Genomic DNA, 22,283 nt, shown 5'->3' on the forward strand with positions numbered 1-22,283 from the left:
TGAATCTTGGAGACCTAGGACCTTGAATTTCAAAGTTATGTTCGTTTTAATACTAATATAGGTAGATATATGGGTCAAGCGTAATTAACCTAAGATCTATATTGTTCTTACCATGTCAAAAACACACGTCTTAAGTTGGTTACTCTTGACATGAAATGACCTATATGGAGACAGCGGCGAAATCTTTTTATAATATAGAGAGATATATAACATTTGATTTTTCATAACATAATTACAAATAGAACGTGAAATATATATTTATTTGTATATTTTATAAAATTACAATTATAGACAGGAAATTTAAAGCTTTTCAAACAATAACATAATATTTTAAAACTATTTACATTCTTTTTATCAGATCAAAGTTATATCAGTGTTTAGAGTCGATTGGATATTCTTTCATTTTTGACGACTTCAACGCGTTAAGAAAAACTACCATCTAGAGAAAAGTAAAAAATGTGTGTTTCTGTATCATTCCTTGTATTTGTGAACTGACAGTAATAGTCTTAATCATCTGCCTATGTTAGTTTTTCCCTGCTCTAACAAATTAATAATAAGTTGCACATGGTCCCTACCAAACAGAGGCAGAGAATTAAAGATCTTGTTGCATTATTAAAGCTATAGAAAAATTATATTATTACATATTATTATGTAATATGTCTCTAATATTACATATTATTAGAAAAAGGCTATATCATAAAGGCAACGATTGAATTATATATATATACACATTCTTAATTTTAATTCTGTACAAAATTCTGGATAATTTAAATTTTATAAACATAATAAATTGTTTCCGATTATAAAACAATCACAGAATATCTTTGACATTATATTTAAATATCATTATTCAGATTTCTTTTTTTTTGGACAGTTAATAAAAATATTCCATGAAAAGTAATAAACTTATAAATGTGTGCTTCTTTGTATAATTTGAAGTGTATATGTACATGACAGTGATATTTTTCTTTCAAATCTAAGGTTTGTCATATATAGAATTTATTTACATTAACTGTCTCTATTTGGATGTTTTGTGAGAAATCTTCGACGCCATGGAAGAGGCCAATCGTATTGTCGAGGTACAGGTCCACCAATATTTTTTTCAAAATATTTAAAGAGAGGAAACCACCAAAGTCGAGATAAACTATTATTTGGTCCATGTTGCTGTAATAAAAAAAAAAGATGCCTCATTTGTTTCTTTTTTTATTGAATGTATTTTATATTCATGTAAGCCACCGTTAAAGAGACAGATCAAAATTCCATTTAATTTCAAAGTGAGAATTTTTAAGTGTTTAAAAACATTTCTTACCTTTAAATTAATGTTGTTTGCAAGCGTATGATAAATGTACCATAAACGTGTTGTTACATAATATGCAATGAGAACATCTACAGTGTAGTGACCATGAGCAACTAATACCATAATAACGCCTACAAGCGCCATCAATCCGGTAAGCCAATGTATTAACAGGCATCTTTTTGGTGAATCTAAAATAAATTTTATTTTGCGTTCATTTAAAATGATATTTATAATAACCAAAAAAATTTTATTCTGTATAAAGAAAGAAATTAATAAAAATTTCTTTTCAAAATATACACGGAAGTCTCTCTCAAATGAAATGCTCAAGCATGGTATCTACTGAAGTGAATACGTCCTTAACGAAGAAAACTGTAAATCATCAAGAATGTACGAAGAATAAAAGCGATGAGACTAAAGAAATAATACAGAAAGCGGAACAACTGAACACTTACTATAAAGGCTACTGTTTCTACTCCACTAATCTTTATCTTAATTTTCCCCTGACATATTCTTTTTACGTCTTACCGTCAACACAGTCCATTCGACCGACTTTCAAACGAGAGGGATTCCAGTGTATCCATAATATAAAACGATTAATGGTTAAAAAAAAGTTCAATTGTTTACGCTTCTGAATAATATTCCCGATTAAATCCGAAAAAATTACTTCCTATTAGTTAGAAAATTTTAAAAAAACAATCTGCAATCATTCCGGACGAAAAACATATTTAAGATAAAGAATTTACATGAATCTTCGTCAAAAACTGAATAATTTTCAAAATAAATCTAAAATTGCCTTAAAGATGATAAAATATGCTTTCAAAAGCTAATATATCAACTACTTTAAAATATGCCGAGTAAAAAGTTTTAAAATTGATAAAAAAAATAATTCTAAAAATTATCAACTTACACTCCTTGAAAATAAGGTAACTCAAAACATGAATAACTGTGTGGCCACTGTAAATATAATCTCCACAATAAGTATGCTTTCCGTTTATAGATAAACCTAAGCCAGATAATAATTGAAAAACTCTTTTCGTCACAATTATTGGAGTTGTACTATTTGCTTTAGGACTGCAATAGTATGTTTTACTTGCTACTGGTAAAACTGTAACATACATAGTTATACTTCTCATCATATATAAAAGTCCCAAGAGAAGAAAAATTCTTCGTAGAACAATAAATCTGAAAAGATGATTAAACATTTTTTTTTTATCAAACATTTAACAATATTCATAAAAGTATTGAAGAATTTATATCTTTAACTTTTAACCTCCCAAATTAAAAAAATTAAGTTATTGCAAAATATCTTTTTAATGAAGATGAAATTTTGCAGTTTATTTATTGTAGTTCTACTAATGATTTATAAGACTATAAAAATTTTGAAAATAAATTTATCTACGTATTTAAAATAAATACTTACTCTACTTTTGCAAAAAAAATCTAAGAAGCAGTATAAAAAAGTAACTATGAAGTTTATAAAAGCTAAAGGGACTAATAATTAATAAATTTGTTTATATAATTACCTGTGTTTATGGAAAATAATTAAAATAACTGCTGAGTTTGAAACTATCATAATTAAAACTTCAGAAACATTAAGTGCCCAGTCCTGTGCGGCTACATTATCCAAAAATACATCAGGAAGAGGATCGTAAGAGTTTCTATCTGGTACTTTGTCATGGACCATAGCCAAAGATGCAGTTGTAAGAATAAAATTTACAGCCATAAATAAAAATGCTGAAATACGTCATTCAAAATTATTACTGCAATACAAAAAAAAAAAAATAAAAACACTGATCGCAACTCTGTATAATAAATATTACATTGACGCTTTTCAATGATAACGGCCACTAGCATAAGCCGAGAGTTTTTCTTTTTGGAAATCAAATCAACTTTTGTGCTTTTTCTTCGAGAATTACTAAACCCATAGAGTCAAAAAATTACATTTTATTACAAAAAACATATTTAATAATTAATTATTGATTTGTGAATTGATATCAAAAATACCAAAGTATTAAATTTCAAACAATACACTTTTAGAGGCGATCAGTGTTTTTCTCAACATTTATTTCATAATTATACTTTGATGCATTTGAAAAATTTAGTTTACCAATTTAAAAATTCTTTTTTCACTCGAAAAAAAATTTGGTCAAGACAGAAATAAAAAATTCAACGCAATCTGTTACTAAACATTGAACATTTCATTAACCTTAAAATAAAATTAAACTTACCAATAAAAGTTTTCCATTTTTCTTTTGGATATCTAGGTTCTTCCCTTAATGGCGCCGGTATATCCAATTTAACAATACCACAATTTGATATATCTGGTACACCAGAATTAATTCCTTCGTGACTCAATTCATCAATTTTATCATTATTGTAATAATTTGAAGTTGAACTTAATGCTCCCCATTTGTCTTTACTTTTTGATGATGTACCAGGAAGCAAAGGCTGTCTTTGATAAACATCACTCGACTGAGCCATTTCACTACGTCTTCCATCAACAACAGCGTTGTCGTTGTCTACAATTATTTTTACTTCTCCAAACGGTTTGTCAAAACTTCCGTAATCACTATGTAAAGTTGAAGTCTTTGAATCAAATATCATCCTACAAAATAAAATTTCATTTAAAAAAATTCAAGTAGAAGTTTATAGCTTAAAGTATGAATTTTGGAAAAAATAATTATTAAAATTTTCATTATTATGAAATTTTTTAATTATTTGGATATTATTCAATAATAAAATTATTATTATTATTATTCTAAAATTAAATAATATGAATATATCAATATAACCTTTTTGATGGGAAATTTTGAGATAATTGCATAGAACCCTCACCGATTTCCATAACTTCATGAAACTATTACCAATACTAATTTTAGAATTAATGTTTATATTAAATAGTTTTAAATGTGATTTAAAAATCGAGTATATATTTCTCGGAAAATTTGATATTAATGTGCTTGATAATGGTCAATAACTTAAAACAATGAACTCGTGTGTTAAAATTTATATTATAAAAAATATGTCAATTTAAATACTTATTAAACGACGCATGGATATTTCCTATACACTGAATTCATTGTAATTTTTACGATTTCAAAATTCTTAATAAATTGTTTCTAAACTTTCTATACTTGGGTATTAAATGTTATTTAGTTCCCTTTTAGTATAATTTTATAAAAATTACAGGGTAAAACTGCAGGCCTCGGATCGACTTAAAGGCACAAAGAAAGTCGTTTTAGTCGATTTATATTCCAAAAAAAGTTCGAAAAAGTCGATTTTTTTTTATTTTAACAAAAATATTTTACAGATTTTTAAATAAAATTTTTTTTAAAAATAATTTATTTATTTATTTCAAAAATAGACGGGCTTACAAAAGAAAAGAAAATGCCCTTTCGTACTAAGTACTAAGAATATAAAGAAATTGTTAAGAAATTAACAAAATTCAAATTAAAGTAAAACTAAAACTAAGCGCTAGGTGGTATTATTGTTGTTAAAATCAAATAATAAGTTTCGCAGTGCTGTAGTGAATGCGTTTAAAGAAGCATTAAAAAAGTCTATCGTAGGGCAGAATACATTTGCTTCATCACAAATTCTGTCATAAATTATGTTACTTCCATAGTTAGTATTGTGTCGTTCAATTTTAAATAACTGCCGTTTTCTGAGACCTATCTCGGAAACATAGAAATTAATGTTTGACAAAATTTCTGGACAATCTATATGATTGTTTAGGATTCTATATAAAAAAATTAAGTCAGCCTTTAAGAACATCGATGAGACTGAAGGTATTTTAAATAAATTCATGAGATCAGAGTAATCATGGTTTTGATAGTTTCGTACAATACCGCACTGTCTTGCCAAAAAACGCAGAAAAATATTTTGTACACGCTCAAAACGCAACATATCATTTTCTGTATAGGGTTTCCAATAATAATACTTTTGGAAGGGTTTAAAGTTAAAATTTTTAGAAATAATTGAATTTTAAAAGATTTTGTTAGTTTTCAAACAATTATTAAATTTTACAAAACTAAAAGGGTTAGTCCACTGACTTTCGTCTAATAGTGGTTGCGACCAAATTTTAAAAAAATCTAGTTTTAATATATGTGAAACTCGATGATTCCCTGAGTTCATTAACCATAATATTATGGTAAAAATTTTATTCCCTTTAAAAATATTAAATATCAAAAGTAGGAGGTTTACAATGTGATTTTGTAACCTTAAATTTTTCAATTTTTTTAAAAACGCTATTATTAAAAAACTATTAAAAATTAGATGTTGGAACTCACCAAAAACATAAATCACTTTATTTTGCACAGAGGAACGAAAGAATTATTGCAAAAATTTATTATTTTTGGATGATATACGATTTTAAAACAAATTTTATTTAAATATTCTCAAGATTTTTATTTACTTATAACTTTTTTGTCGGTGCTCCGAAAAAATTGAGGTTTTGCACAAAGGTTTTTTATAATATTCTTTACCTTCCTTTAAAATTTCACGAAGGTGTTTTGCTTCGTTTTGGAGATATTAATTTTCAAAATTTTTTATTTAAAAAGGTTAATTAAAAGACTTGAAGTTAACTGACCAATTTCAAATCGCTACATTTTAATATATTTTTATAAAAAATGGAGCAAATTTTATTTGATTTGAGATTGAAAATTTGGAAAATAATTGAATTTAAGTTGATTTTTGATTAAAAATTTTGATAATAATTAATTTTTAATGAAATTTTGGATAATTATTGAATTTTAATTGATTTTGAATTGAAATTTTGGGTAATAATTGAATTTTATTTGATATTAAATTAAAAATTTAGAAAATAATTGAATTTTAAAAGATTTTGAATTGAAAATTTTGAAAATAATTGAATTTTATTTGATTTTGAATTGATTTATGATTTTGAATTAAAATTTTTTAATAATTTTATTTGATATTTTTTTAAAATTATAATCAATTGTTAAATTTCATAAAAATTTTAATTGAAAAATAATTTTAAATAATTGAATTTGTGATGAATTTTATTAAAATTATTAAAAATAATTAATTTAGTGAAGAATTTTAGTTAAAAATTTATTAAATAATTTAAATAAAGAAGATCTGAAGAAGATCTGCATTTTATACTAAAAAAATATTTTTTATTTAAAAATTTGTTTAAAAAATGTAAAAAAAAGTCGAAATAGTCGCATTTTATTAAAATAAGTCGAAAAAAGACGTATTTTTGGAAAAAGTCGGAAAAAGTCGTATAATCCGAGGCCTGAAACTGAGATATAGCTATAAAACTGTTTTTGGGGTTAAAAAATCGAAACAACTATTATTGTAACCAATTGCTTTCAAATTTAATTCAGGGGTATTTTTAGGATCTCTGATTAAGATTTTCACGTAAAAATAATAAAAATGCAAATTTAAAGTATCTGGTTCAAAAATTTGAGAATAAAAATATCGAATAAAAAAATAATTGTAATAATTGAATTTATGCGTCCCTAATTATTTTGTTTGTACAAATCTGCAATTATAAATTACAGATTTGTAACCACACAGCAGCAAAAATTCGACAAATGGGCATTATTCTATAGAACTTTTAAACTTTGAGGTTGAAGAAAATTGATTTTTTTTTTTGAGGCACATTCATGAAATTAATTTTATTGGCTTTAGAATTGATCAAATGACACAAAAAACTTTGCGTGATTCATTTTTACACAATGTTATTTTTATTTTTAACATAACGTGTTACGTTACTCGTAAAATTAGTTTTTTTGCTTATGGCCTCGTTTTTAGAAGGTAGTATATAAAATTATAAGTCTAGTTCTTGAAATTTGAAATAATGGATTAAATATGGCGGACTTTTTTTAAAAAATTTCTTTTGGTTTTTAGAAAATTTGATGTGTTAGGGTTTTTAAGGCCACTGATTACAAATGCAAACTTACTTTTCATTAAAATTTGAAATCCAAATATATGATTTAATATTAAGGACACCAAAAAATTAAAACGATTTATAAGGAATAATCATTTTATTATTGTGAAAAAGTGTGTTTTTTGTTTTATTAAAAAGTTACAAGAATTATAAATGAAAAATAAAAAATAAAATAAATCAAAAATGTAACATTTTATCTCAGAGTAGAATTTCTTGTCAAAGAGCGAGTTCTTATTTGACTATTTTCATTATTAGTCTTTTAACTAACATCTTTTTTTTGTTTCTTTAATTGTGGTACATTAACTTGAAATTTGTAATTAAAACCCAAAAAACGTACACAATGTCAATTTCAAGAAAATCCGTCAATGTATTAATTGTTTCTCGTCAGTAAGAATATGTATGGTAATAAAAGTTTATAGTTTTTATAACTTATATACTTTCTATAGATAGTGTGAAAGTTAACGATTTTTTTATATACTTTTATAAGATAGGAGAAAAGATCACAATGATTCAAAAGTACTTAGAAGCTAAATTGTAGATGTGCCATTAAAAAATTCGATTTTTTAAAATGAGTTTCGCTTGGAAATTTAAAGTTTGACGTGGTCCCATTTTTTTTATGTATAGGTGGCACACATTCAGGCAAGGGTTCAAATTACTTCTTATCATATAGGTAATGTACCCCTGTTGTGTGGTTTCTTAAAAACCAATGTTAAAAAAATTATCTAAGGTTGATTGCTGAATTGTCAACTATAAAAAAAAGTTATCTCGCAAGTTTGAAGGTATATAATTTTATTCCTCGGTGAGGCACATCATTAATTTAAGGATTTTTCATTTGTTTACATCTCCAAATACGTCCACAAAAACTACAGACCATAAAAAAAATGTTAAAAAAAGTTTCAGCGTTAAAACTGAAAAAATGTAGTGAGTACGCGCACCAAAAACAGACAAATTTACTACTTTTATTTACTCTCATTGTTTTTTACATATTCATAATAAGTAATAAACACTTGTTACATGTAAAACGAACAAAAATTTGTTGAACTGTGATGTTGAAAAGTTATATTTAAATTTTTTTAAGGTATCATAATGAGCGACAACATAAAGTTTAAAAATTCTAGAACAATCATTAAAATGTTTAAATTTAATAAAAAAAATTTAATTTGGTAAAATTAAGTTTAAATCATAATTTAAGTTTAATGGAGATATAAGTTTTCATTGACATTGGTTAAATAACAATCAAACATTTAAATAATTTTTAAGCTATGTAAATAAATTCTGGGCAATTTACAGACGAACCTGATGAAAATACTAAGTAAATACATTAAACTGAAGTTTACAACGTCAAACCTGACGATATCTGAATTGTTGACTTAGAAAATCGTCAACTTTGACGTTGAAAACTTCAGCTTAATGTTAATCAAGTTTTTTAAAAATTCAATTACATAAAACTTATTCAATTATTAATTCTTTAAAATTAAATTTTTTTAATCTAATTTTTAAAAAAATTCAATAATTCAAGTTTATTAAAATTTTAATTGAAAATTTCAACAATAAAAAATCGAAAATTCAATTATTTATAAAAAATATATTTAAAATTCTTCGCTAAATTATTTTTTTTTCAAATACTTTAATAGATTTTTTCAATAATTCAGTGAAATAAAATTATTTTAATTAAAAATACTCTAAAAATCTATTATTCTTTAAAGTTTATAAAAAAAATGTTATCTATTAAAATTTATGAATGTTTCAAGTTCAAGAATTTACATTTTAGAGAAAGTCGAAAAAGACGATTTTTTTTTATTTTAATTAAATTTAATTAGTTTACGAGTATTTTATTTTAAATAACTAATATTATTAGGTATTAAATCCATGTTGAAATTTTTAGAAATAATTAAATTTCAAGTGATTTTTTTTACAGACAAAAATTAAATTTCAAAAGTTTTTAATTGAAAAATGCTTTCAAATAATTGAATTTTGTATTTTCGAAAAAATGTCAGAAAAAGTCGTATAATCCGAGGCCTGGAATGTTAATTCAATTGAAAATTTTTTTCTTAAATTTTTTTCTATATGTGACGCTACACGACAAAAAGCACCTTAGCACTTTAAACGCCTTTCCTGTAATATTCTGTTTTGGGAGCTAAGGTGCTTTTTGTCGTGTAGCGTCACATATAATTCTTTATTTAATTAATTATTTTAACAATGTTAATCCAATTTTAAAAAATTCAATTATTTAAATCTTTTTTTAATTAATGTTTATATTTACAACAAAATTATTATGTTTAAAATCTCAAAAAATTCAATTATTTCTAAAAAATTTTAATCAAACTCTTCTAAATTCAATTATTTTTAAAATTTTAATTAAAAATCTTTTAAAATTCAATTATTTTACAAATTTTCATTTAAAATTAATTTTTTTAAATGATATTTTAATGAAGTTCTTTGAAAATTTAATTATTTAAAATATTTTCCGAAATTTTGAATTCAAATAATGTGCATAAATTAGACTGACCCGTGACAACCTGTTAGTATACATAAACTTTGCGCGGCATTAATAATATTTGAAAAAAAATTATTAGAATCAATAATAATTGAATAAAAGAATAATTAATTTTTGACACCGTTTATTTATAGTGATGCGGCAAGAATCCAGATAAAACAATTATTATCAAGACTAACGTAGACGCTTGTCTTGTTTTGTTCACTGAAGACGAGACAAGACAACTAGTGGCAAGACCAAGACATAAAATAAACAAATACTTAAATGAATAGAATTAAAGACTTTATTTGTTATTAATTTCAAATTAAAAGAAAACAATTATATTTTATACAAAAAAACAAAATTAAAATTATAAAAATCTTTAAATCTTTAAAAGACGATTAAATTTTTTTAATCGATTACAGATAAGAAAATTTAAATTAAAAAATTTTTTATATTAATACTTTTTTTAAATTGGTTTCCGATTTTCGCTGATAATAAACATGAAAACAAAGAGTTTTAATACAAAAGACGTGTTGGAAATAATATCCTATTTGTTTTAAGTCGAAAAAAATATTTAAAAAATAATTTTCGTTTGAAAGATTATTGGATGAGCAACCCCAAAAACCCCCGAATAACAAGCTTCAAGCAAAACTGCCCATTTTTAAAAAAATTTACGCCATATTGGATCCGCCATTTTGAATTTCAAATAAAAAAATGAAAAATTAACATCATATTCGTATTCAGCGACCCTGAAAACCTCCTAGCAACATGTTTCATGTAACTCTGTTAAATTTTTAATTTTGTCTTCCGCCATATTGGATCCGCCATTTTGAATTTTTAAAAACTGACAACGGATTCATAATCATCGCGCCCGAAAACTCTCGAGTAGTAATTTTCGCAAGCGTAGCTTAACTATTTAAATTTTCAACTTATGTTTTTATGACTACAAACTTTAAACTCGTTTTTCTCGAAACTAGATTTTTCAAAATGTGCGGAAGAATTACTTCCAGCTTTGAACAGATTTACAATGGAATGCCGGTTATTCGGACTGCTCGGGTGTGTGTCCGAATAATCCAGAAAGGTCGCCTTGACGAAAAAGCATAAACTAGCAGGGCCGTAAGAAGTTTTTTTTGCCTTCATAATTCGTTTGAATTTTTGGTCTAGGTACTCATGAAAAGTAGAAAACTTTCCGCCCGGTGAGGATTTTTCTTTAAAAAAACTTGATTTTGGTTGAAGTAATATAAAGGCGACATTTTGAAAATAAATAATTTTTTTTTTGCTTTAGTTTAGTATACATGTGATTTACGTTAAAAAGAAACCAACATTATTTTACTCTATTGTTTTCTTAAAATAAATTATTGATATAGACTCTATTTTTTAGGTTCTCTGGGTGATGTTACCCCTTAAAAGTAATTCCAATTTTTTTTCTTTCCATTTTTAAGTTTTTAATTTTGAAAAAAATAATCGGTAATAAATAAGACTAAAATTAAAAAAATTATTTATTATAGAACTTTTACTACACGTACAAACTCCAATCTAAAGTCCCAAGTAGAAAACGACGACCGGCATGGTACATGGCCGGTACCGGCGGCGGACTTGCCGGTGCCGGCGTGATACCGGCATTTTCGCCGGCCCGGAGCCGGTCCAGTCAACAATGATAACCCGGGAAATATACGCCCCGGTGTCGGTAAATCGCCGGCCCGGTTCTTGTTTTTAGTGTTTTCATGTCGGTTTATTGCCGGCACACTACCGGCGAGATATCGGCATTTCCGCCGGCCGGTTATAAAAAAAGATACTTTGTTAATTTTCTGCCGGCGTTATGCTGGCGCGGTGTCAGATCAGTATATTTTATTAACAACACATTTCATATTTTTTAACCATTAAACAGTATTAATTATTATTTAATTTAATTGTAAACACTAAAGAGAATGCTGAAACATATGAATCATTATTAATAATTAACAGAAAATCTGAAGACACGAGGAATTGAACTCAGGACCCTTGGACTGCAAAGTCGACGCCACATCCGCTAACCTAAACCTGCTTATGAGAAGAAAATGCAAAGTGCGCTTATAAAATTTGAAACCAGGACATTTGCAAAAAGTTCTAAATTAATAGAAAACAACTTATCTAAAAGTCAATTTCAATTATGTAATGGCAAAGTTAATAATTATTTAGTACTATACATACATTTATAACAATATACGTTGGGACGGAGGCAAAAGATAAACCGCTGGCACGGTACCGGCCCGGTACTGGCTTTAAAGAAAAAACTTTTAGAAAGGCAGCGGCATGAAATTAATTTAATATCTTATTAAATTATCGAAATTCTATAAGATTAAATCAGAAAAGACTTGATGTGATGCCGGCAAAATACTATTGCCGGTGAAAAAACGGTATTGAAAAGTGGTACCGGGACGGTGATGGGTCGGTACTAATTATGATGCCGGCAAAACTCCATTGTCAGTATGAAAACGGTATTGAAAAGTGGTACCGGGCCGGTGCCTGGCCGGTACTAAACATGATGCCGGCAAAACTCCATTTCCGGTGAAAAAACGGTATTGAAAAGTGGTATAAATGTATCTTTAAAAGTATTATGAACAACTTGGAGAATATTTAAAAACAAATCAATCGACCTATTATTGAACCTTTTATTGTGAAATATTACGAAGTTATTGATGTTAAAAATCTATCTCTGCAAATATCCAAAAATACAACTTAACATCTTAAAATTATTATAATACAACTAGGCAGCGGTTTTGTTTTTATGTTACGAGACTAAACGCGTCGAGGAGTCGGGCAGGTGTTTAAGCGCATGGCTAAACTTGGAGGCGCCCCCCTACCCCATTTTATGGTCTATTCCAAATTTCTTACCCGCAGAAAGGCTCCTGGAAAGGTACTTTATTATATTAGTAAGCACTTTATGGAGTCGGGATTGCTAATTATAGAAATATTGAGTCGCTTAAAATTTATACGTATTGAACCTTAAACTTTGAAGCGCGTTTTTTCTAATTTCACTTTTTACGATTCTTACAAACTGGTGGGGGGTGATTGACTGAAATGAAAATGCCTTGACCGATTTTAATGAATGATTAATTTTTTTATAATTATTTTATTTTATAAATTATTTTGAGAAATTAATAAAAAATTTTATTAATTTTAGAAATTAAAATATGTACATATTATGAATTGAGAACCATTGTTGGGAACAGATCGGCATTGGTTCTTACAAATTTCTTATTATTATTAAATTTTTGAATTCGAGGTATTAAAATAACCTAACAATAAACATTCTCTTCTATTATAAAGTTTTGTAAGAACAAAAACCGCTTTGTTCAATAAGTGGTTCAAAATTTATACATATATTTTAACCCCTGAAATGACTATAAATTTTTATTAATTTCTCAAAATCCTCTGAAACGTCCATTATAAACTTTAAGGAAATAAAAACTCGAATATTTAAGCTTTCTTTTTACATAGAATTAATCGAAATTTGAAACGTAAATATTTCGATTTATTATTTTGTAATCAATTACAATTTTTAATAAATAAAAGTAATGTTCAATTAACCCAAATGAAAAAAAATGATGAAAAAAGTGAAAATTAGAAAAATAGATAAAATAAGGTGACATTCTGTGATAATTATAATTACTTACAAAATATGTTAATTAACAGCTAACTATGATAAGATTTATCGTAATAAGAATTCCGTACTTATTACACAGAAAAGCGTTTAAGACGTCAAATTTAAAAAGAAAAACTTAGATATTTTTTTTAGCACCATTCAATTAAAAATAGTGAATTGAAAAATGAAAAAAGATTAATAAGTGACTATTTGTGATATATATTTAACGTAGCCTACTAACCTGTAAATCAGTAGTCAAACCAATTTAAATTCTAAACTTTAGAATCAAGGTGTATAAAATTTTACGCAATCTTTGTTTAATTAACTGTTTAAATTATTTAAATTATTTGTGACTTGCAGTGTTATTGGCTTTTTACTATCTGATAATTTAATTTTATTTCAAGTATCAAGAAATTGGAATCAGAATATTTTCCTTAAAAAAAAAATAAAATTTTCCTTTCTGTATAAAAAAAAAGTTACACCTTATTTACATTTTTACAAATTAATTAATTAATTCGTCTACAAATTACGTAACAGGCTTTCAGACCATTTTTTACCCCCTCCCACACTTTGTCACAGGAAGTAACATTAGAATAATCATTAAATTACGTCACAATTTGTATACCTCTCCTATAATTATTTTTTCCAAAATTAATCACTGTTATAATAATTATTCTTACATAATTAAAGTTAAGTATGTAAGTACATTCTGATAAATTAAAAAAACAAAGTAGGATATTTTTTTTTGTATAATTTTTTCCATAATTTGTGACAATATATCAGCTTAAACTCAAAACTTTTTAGTAACAGTCTAACATATTTATTTTTAAAAATAAAATACTAATGATGTCTTCAACTTTTAAACTAAAAACTTCTCTTCTATTCTCCATGGCCATGTGGTCTATGTTGATTAATTTCCACATTTTAAAATAAGTACCTAGTAGAATTGTATTTTAAACGAGAACGCAAGCAGAAACGTAAACGTATGAATGACGTAAAAAGAGATAGATTATGTTTATCTTTTTTTTTTTACTAATTTCTGCGTTTACGTTTGCGATTGCGTTTTCATTTAAGAATCTTAAATGCGTTTGCCTTTACTGTAGAGTATCCATTAATCAAATAAATTTTGGAGGGATTTCTTAATCTTTTTTCAATATTGTTTTGTAAATTAAATTTTATTAAGCACTATGCACTTTTCTATATATGGGACGTTCTTTGTCAACCGGAACACCCCATCTCTCCATAATTGGTTTAATTTAAAAAAATGTTATCATATTGGAAAAATTAGCTTGGAATGTCTACTTTATAATCCCGTTGGGCGCTTTTTGAAATTCAAAATGTCGACTTAAATATGGCGCCTAAACGACATAAAAAACACAAAAAAAATCCACTAAAAAAAATTCAAAATGGCTGATTAAATATGGCGGCTAAAATTAAAAATTGAGCTAGACTCGTGAAAATTACTACTTGGGGGTTTTCGAGGTCGCTGGTTACAAATTTGATGTCAGTTTTTAAAAATAATAAATGACGGATTAAAAATGGCAGACCAAAAATTAAAAAAATTGAGCTAATTTCGTAAAAATGTCTACATAGGGCTTTTTTTGGGCGCTGATTACAAATATGATGTCAGTTTTAAAAAATTTTTCAATGGTTGATGACAAATCTCTATTTAATATTCAAAATGGTGGATCCAATATGGCGGACAAAAATTGAAAAATCGTTTAGATTCGCCTGAAACTTGTTACTCGGGGCTTTTTGGAGTCGCTGATTACGAATCCGGTATTAGTTTCCAAAAATTCAAAATGGCGGATCCAATATGGTGGACAGAAATTGAAAAATCGATTAGATTCGCCTGAAACTTGTTACTCGGGGGTTTTTAGGGTCGCTGATTACGAATACAGTATTAGTTTCCAAAAATTCAAAATGGCGGACTTAAAATAGTAGCCAAAAATTTAAATAATTGAGTTAAATACGTGAAATTGTTTACTCGGGGGTTTTCGGGGTCGCTGATTACGAATCTACGGTTACTTTTTAAAAATTCTAAATGGCAGACCGAAAATCTAAAAAATTGAGCTAAACTCGTTAAAATGTCTACCTAAGGGTTTTTCAGGACAATCTTTACGAATTCATCGTTACTTTTTAAAAAATCAAAATGGTGAATCTAAAATGGTGGACCAAAATATAAAAAATTGATCTAACTTTTTTATATTGAACGTAAAAAAGTGCCATTTGAACTTATCAAATACAACGCCAGATAACTTTTTATGGAAATTACGTGAGGATTATTTAATTAATAATCACAAAACTAGCTTAATTTTTTAAGTCTATCCGCCATTTTTAATTTTAAATTGAGATTGGTCATCAAAAAAAAATTTGAAATTTAAAATTAATAATTAATTAATAATAATAATATAATAATATTAATAATATTAATTAATAATTAATTTTAATTGAAAAATTTTTTAAAACTGACATCATATTTGTAATCAGCGCCCAAAAAGAGCCCTATGTAGACATTTTTACAAAATTAGCTCAATTTTTTTAATTTTTGGTCCGACATTTTGAATCCGCCATTTATTATTTTTAAAAACTGACATCCAATTTGTAACCAGCGACCTCGAAAACCCCCAAGTAGTAATTTTCACGAGCCTATCTCAATTTTTAATTTTATCCGCCATATTTAATCAGCCATTTTGAATTTTTGAATGGAGATACGTTATCAGTTTGTAAGTAAACTTTGTTGTGGTTATTTTTATCTTCATATGTGAAGCTTTAAACAATAATATAGATCATCTTAGAGGATTTTTTGTGTTTTTTATGTCGTTTAGGCGCCATATTTAAGTCGCCATTTTGAATTTCAAAAAGCGTCCAACGGGATTTTAAAGTAGACATTCCAAGCTAATTTTCCCAATATGATAAAATTTTTATTAAATTAAACCAACTATGGAGAGATGAGGTGGTCCGGTTAACAAAGAACGTCCCATATATTTATATAGTGTAAGTGTGACTCAAGAAAATAAGAAGTCCCCTCTTCCTCCTTTATCATAATTAGTCACATTTTACTAAACCTCCTCCCCCCTAAAATATGTGACGTAATTTGTGAACGAAGCCTCTATATATAGAGGTATATATATAATTAAATATCCATTTATTTAATGACACAACACAAAGTGGGTTCCAGTTTCATAACTAGATTAGATTATGAATATATGACCTGGACAGTTAAAAAAAACCTTAGGTCCGAAAAAATCGATTTTTATCGTTTTGATGATTTCATATAGAAAAAAGTACATTCTTTTGAATGCAATAAGTGGAGATAGGAACTTTATGCTTTACAGCTCGAATTATTCTTAAAGAAATTTCTTGATTATGCTGAAATTTTGCATTTATTTTTGTACTTATTTGATGTATTTATGCTTCTAAATTTGAAAGAAATTTTCTTTTTTCTGATAAAATGAATTACACTAATTAAAACGTTTGTACTAACTCAAACAGTAATAAAATAGAGAAGTTAGTGATTAAAAAAATAAGATTTTTTAGTAAAAATTTTAAAATATAAATACTAAATTTTTAGAAATAAATATTTTTGATAAAGTCAAAGTTCGATGATTTTTTATAATAATAAAAATTACAAAAAAAAATTAGTTTTGCTGTTTTTTTGTAGATTTAAATTTTCTATAAATATTTCATTGCAAAAGGAAATTTTTTCTTTCAAAAATTTAATTAATTGATAATTAGTGAAAATTAATTAATCAAAAAAAAAAAATTAAATTTACTGAAAATTATTAGTAATATTTTAAAAAGTATTGAACAATTAAAAAATATTTAAAAATTTTGACAAATATAAAACAAAAAAAGTTTTCTTATGTTTTGAACTTTTAAGTGAAATTGAAAATTGAAACCAAATTAAAAACTTTTTAAAAACGAACAATTTATTTTTATATCAAAAAATTTTTTTTGTTTTTTTAATATGAAATGTTTACAGATAAAAAATATCACAACAATAATTGATAATAAAAATTAATTTATAATAATTTTATAAATACCTAATGATTATTATATAAATAAATATTAATATATAATATAATAAATTTATAAATAATATTAAAGAATAATAAGAGTTATATTATTATTAAAACTTATTTTTCTATAAGGGTGATTCTATCAAAAAAGAACATATCACGCTTTCACGGCAATATGTTCTAAAATAATAAAATTGATTGAAGTTATTAAAAATTCTGCCAGCCGTACGATAAGATTTAACAATTTTCAATCGGATCACTAAAAATATAAAAAAAGGCCAAATAACTGAAATATTGAATAACATCTAATGTATTAATTGCCGTTATTTTTTCAATATACCATAATTTTTAACTAATTAAATTAATTTTTTATATTTTTTTAATTTTTTTTTTTTGGTATTATTTTGTATATAATAAAATATTATAATAAAAATATAATAAATAATTAATAATAAATAAAACAATAATAAAAAATGTAATAAAATATAATAAAACCTAATAATAAATAAAATAAAAAAACCAAAAATATAAAATTCAAAAATTAATTACAAAAAAAAATTAAAAATATTTTTAAAAAATATAAAAAATTAATTTAATTAGTTAAAAATTATGGTATATTGAAAAAATAACGGCAATTAATACTAGAAATTAAAATGATAAATAAAGTAAGTATATATAATAAGATATATAAATATTATTATTAAATTAACAAATGTTTAATACATTTAAAAAATTTTATTCATCTTTTCAATAAGTATTTTCATATTTTAAATAAATTTGATAAAATATAACAATAATAACATTGATTAATTAACAAATAAAATATAGAAAACACAAAATTTCTATTTAAAAGCATTTTGAAAAAGCCCGCCGTTTTTCAACTGTTTTTCAACTCATAAAAACAGTCGAGGGTTAAGAGCAAGATTTTTTTATTCTCTAATAGTTGGTCGAGTAGGTTCTCGGTTAGGGTCTTTGGTTAGTGTCTGTCGAACCCGGGTTCAATTCCCAGTCCCCTCAAATTTGTTTCGAAAATTTTCTCGTTAAGTTTCCAAATGAAAATAAACTGGACATAATTAATAATAATAAACGTCACAAGGATTTTCAAATTTAGAAAACAAATAAATTTTTTTTAAATTTAAAATATATTTTTTAAAAATTGCAGCAACCTTTCCAGAAGCTTGTTGAAATTCTCCTGCAATCTTACGTAGCAAGTTTACAGCAATCTTTCACGGCAAGCTTGCCGCAATCATTCTTAGTATGCTTGCAGCAATCTTGTAGCAATCTTTCATGGCAAGATTGCAGCAACCTTTCCTGGTCAGCTTACGGCTAGCTTGCCCTGGGTGGGACATTTCGCTAGCTCAGACAAGCTTGCCGCAAGTTTCCGTGCTATCTGGGATTATTTTTCTTGTGCGGTATTAAAGCTTGAAAAATAAGAAAAATTTTGATCTTTAAACCAATTTATTTGGTGTTGCAGAAAAAATTGAATTTTTTTCATTATTTATTATTGTATTTTTTAAAAAAAAACAATTGTTTTTACTTAAAAAGTGATTATTTTGAACCTTTATATTAATTAACTATAATAATTTCCGTATTCATTCATTCATTCCGTCTGTCCACACTTGAAGTTAGTCGTATTTTGTTCCTTTTGTTTTTCTAAAATTTTGACAATTCTTGATTTCGTAATATTTTATGGTTAACACGACGGATATTTTTATTTATCGCCATTAATTAAGTCATATACTAAGTGACAGTTTAAAGTAAAAAAAAAAAATTGTTCATTGTGTGCAGCACCAGTATATTTCCTACTTGGTATTTATAGAAAAAAAAGTTTCAATTATAATATAATTTTTATTATTATTTATAAATTTATTATATTATATATACATTTTTTTAAATATAATGATTATTACAGATAATTAGAACATTTTAACTTATAATTATTATTTATCTTTCATTATTTTTTCATTATTCATTATTATTTATTATATATTATTATTCACAAATTTATTATTATTAATTATTAAATTGTTATATTTTTTTATCTATAAACAATATAAAAATAGTTTGCTTTTTTAAAAAATTTTCAATTTGATTTTAATTTTTAATTTAAGTTTAAAGTTTAAAACATTACAAATTTTTTTTAGGTTTTATTTTTTCAAAATTTTTAAATATTTTTTAATTGCTTAATACTTTTTAAAATATAATTAATAATTTTCTGTTAATTTAAATTTCTTTTTGATTACATAATTTTTTAATATTTATTAATTATCAGTTAATTAAATTTTTTGAAAAAAAAACATAAATTTAAAATTTTTATTTGCAACGAAATATTTATAGAAAATACAAAAAAATATTTAACATAACTAATTTTTTGTAATTTGAAAGATTATAAAAAATTCATCGAACATTGACTTTATCAAAAATATTTATTTCTAAAATTTTAATATTTATATTTTAAAATTTTTACTTTAATTTATTTATTTATATAACATCAAACTCATTTTTTTCTGTGTATAAATAAATGATAACGTGAATATTAGAAATATACCTATTATTAATTTAATACTCCACTGATGCAGAATTATTATTATTATTATTATTATTTTAAAATAACCATTGCAATTAAAGTTGGACGCGCGCTTGCGCGCGTGTAATTTTGCTAGTAAATATTATAAAAAGAATGTTTCTAAAAAGGTTACTCCGAAAAGTGCTAAAAAACACATGGAATGGCACATATATATTTTTTTTTTACTTTCAACTATCACTTAGTATATTACTTAATTAATGACGATGAACAAACATATCAGTCTCGTTAACCATAAAATTTTAGAAAAACAAAAGGAACAGAAAAACGACTTCAATTATGCCAAATATCTGTTAAAATTCATACATTCGGCGGCATATTTACAAAAAAAAAATTCTGCTCTTTAAATAACAAAATTATGCTTCTTTCTGTTAATTTATTTTAACAAAGTTTCTATTAGAAAATACTTTTTATATGGTTTTTAGACATTTTATAATAATTAAAAACTAGCGACGTATTCCTCGCTCGCTCGGGCCAAGTTTAACCATATAATACGTACTGAATTTATAAAATTTCGTTACGTTTTTACGTTTAATGTAACGGTTAAGAAATAAATATAAAACTGTAAAAAATATTTACAACCGATGTTTGTTTTTATATAATAATAACATAATAATAGATATTTTATTATTATATTATATTATAAATATGCTGTTATAATTTTTTGTCTGCCTTTGTTTGTTTATTAAAAATATTTACATTAAATAAAAATATGATTTGTGATATTAATTAATTTTTTCAAATAATATGTTACTTGAAAGGCGCTGCTAATTATTTGTAGCGCTGTCTTCTGAATTTTGGTATTGAAAATAATTAATTGTATTCCTTGCATGAAAACGAATCGATTAGTATATATATAAAGTTTACATTTGAGGTAAATTTAATAAATTAATGAAAGTTAAAAAATAAAAAATTCACATTTTAGCTGAAAATTTTTGTATTTATTTAAATTCAAGTTTAAATATAAAATAATAGTGTTCCTTGCATTGAAACAAATTGATATAATTGTAAATAATTATAAATTATATATTATTTTTCATTAATTTTTAGAAATATCAGCTAAAATGTGAATTTTTGGTTTTTTAACTTCCATTAATTCTTTTAATTTAACTCAAATGTATATATTATTATATTATTTATGTATGTGTATTTGAATGAAGCAAATTTTTTTACTGATCGTAAAGAGGAAGCAAAATGTTCATGTAAAGAACATCTGAATTTACAACTTTTTTAAAAGTTATCGTTATTTCAAAATTTTTCAAATATCTTCTATTATAGTAAAATGTTTGTTTTGTATTTCAAAATTGTCCACGAAAACCGTGAAATTCGAATAAAAAACGTATCAGGATAAAAAACCAGTATTATGACGATTTTTCTGATAGATTTCCATGAAACCTATGAGACATAGCGATATAAAAAGAAACGGTTAAAAAATAGAGAAAAAAAAACAAAAATTCGAAAATTCCGCCAAAATTTCGGAATTATGATTTTAATATAATAGAAGATTTTTGAGGAAAATTATACTTTTATGCTTTAGCAGAAAGTTTCTATCACTAGCAATAAGTTACAGAAAAAAATGATTTTTTTCAGACGTAAGTTCTCTTTTAACTGTCCAAGTTACATATAAATATGAAATTTATATGCGTAAAACATTAAAACTGATAAATTTACTCACGCATTAGTTTTCCGTTTAGACAAACATGTACATACTGTGTGGCAATCTGGTAGTAATTTTTTTATTTGTTTAGGTTTAAAATGAGTGTTATCTGTATTTTTATGCGCATTTAAAGATGAAAGAAATAAACTCTGTCTATTTTATTACTTTTACGCACAGATAATTTTAATTTCATCAGTCCTTCTGCCAACAAACAAAAAAAAATATATATTACGATACTTTAAACACATTTATTTATCTATATTAAAATGAAAATACGAATAATAATATAATTGTTTAAGTATTTCTCATACCTTGTATATATAGTAGACAACTTAACCTTGACGGACAAGTTGAATTTATGCATTTTTATATAAACATAGGAACTCCCATTAATGTTATTACAAGTTCTAGTTATAAGTATGTGTCAAAAAATTTTAAGACAACTTTAAGTATATAACTAATTCAGTACAGACACTTATGTATTTTTTTTTATAAACAATAAACATATACAAAAATTGTCAACTTCTAATTATTATTCTATTAATAAAGCTATTATTTATTACTTATATCATTAAACAAATTTAGAATATTAAAAACTTGCAAATATTTTATATTTATAATAATTGAATACATTTCATTAAAAGCATCGACATCTTCGTCACTTGACTAATAATAATAATATAGGGTTAGAGACGTAAAATTCTCGGT

The 22,283-nt window shown here is 24.9% G+C and overlaps 1 protein-coding gene across 2 annotated transcripts; it reads right to left on the minus strand.

Annotated features, from left to right (window-relative positions):
• Window positions 1–239: 239 nt before the first annotated feature.
• On the minus strand, window positions 240–22,244 carry LOC127289467 (phosphatidylcholine:ceramide cholinephosphotransferase 2-like). Of its 2 annotated transcripts, XM_051317418.1 has the most exons (7): window positions 21,887–22,244; window positions 21,594–21,776; window positions 3,526–3,902; window positions 2,821–3,031; window positions 2,205–2,479; window positions 1,310–1,485; window positions 240–1,164 (listed from the first exon to the last, which is right to left on the minus strand). In XM_051317418.1, the coding sequence occupies exons 3-7, from the start codon at window positions 3,899–3,901 to the stop codon at window positions 1,009–1,011; spliced, it is 1,194 nt and encodes a 397-aa protein (XP_051173375.1). In that variant the 5' UTR covers window position 3,902; window positions 21,594–21,776; window positions 21,887–22,244; the 3' UTR covers window positions 240–1,008. The 2 variants fall into 2 exon arrangements, with proteins under 2 accessions (XP_051173375.1, XP_051173374.1); XM_051317417.1 differs by lacking the exon at window positions 21,887–22,244 and having other exon boundaries at window positions 21,594–21,850.
• Window positions 22,245–22,283: the final 39 nt, after the last annotated feature.

The sequence above is a fragment of the Leptopilina boulardi genome, unplaced genomic scaffold (genome assembly GCF_019393585.1).
Source record: "Leptopilina boulardi isolate dan_hultmark-lab unplaced genomic scaffold, ZJU_Lbou_2.1 LbouV2_41, whole genome shotgun sequence".
NCBI classification, from domain to species: domain Eukaryota; kingdom Metazoa; phylum Arthropoda; class Insecta; order Hymenoptera; family Figitidae; genus Leptopilina; species Leptopilina boulardi.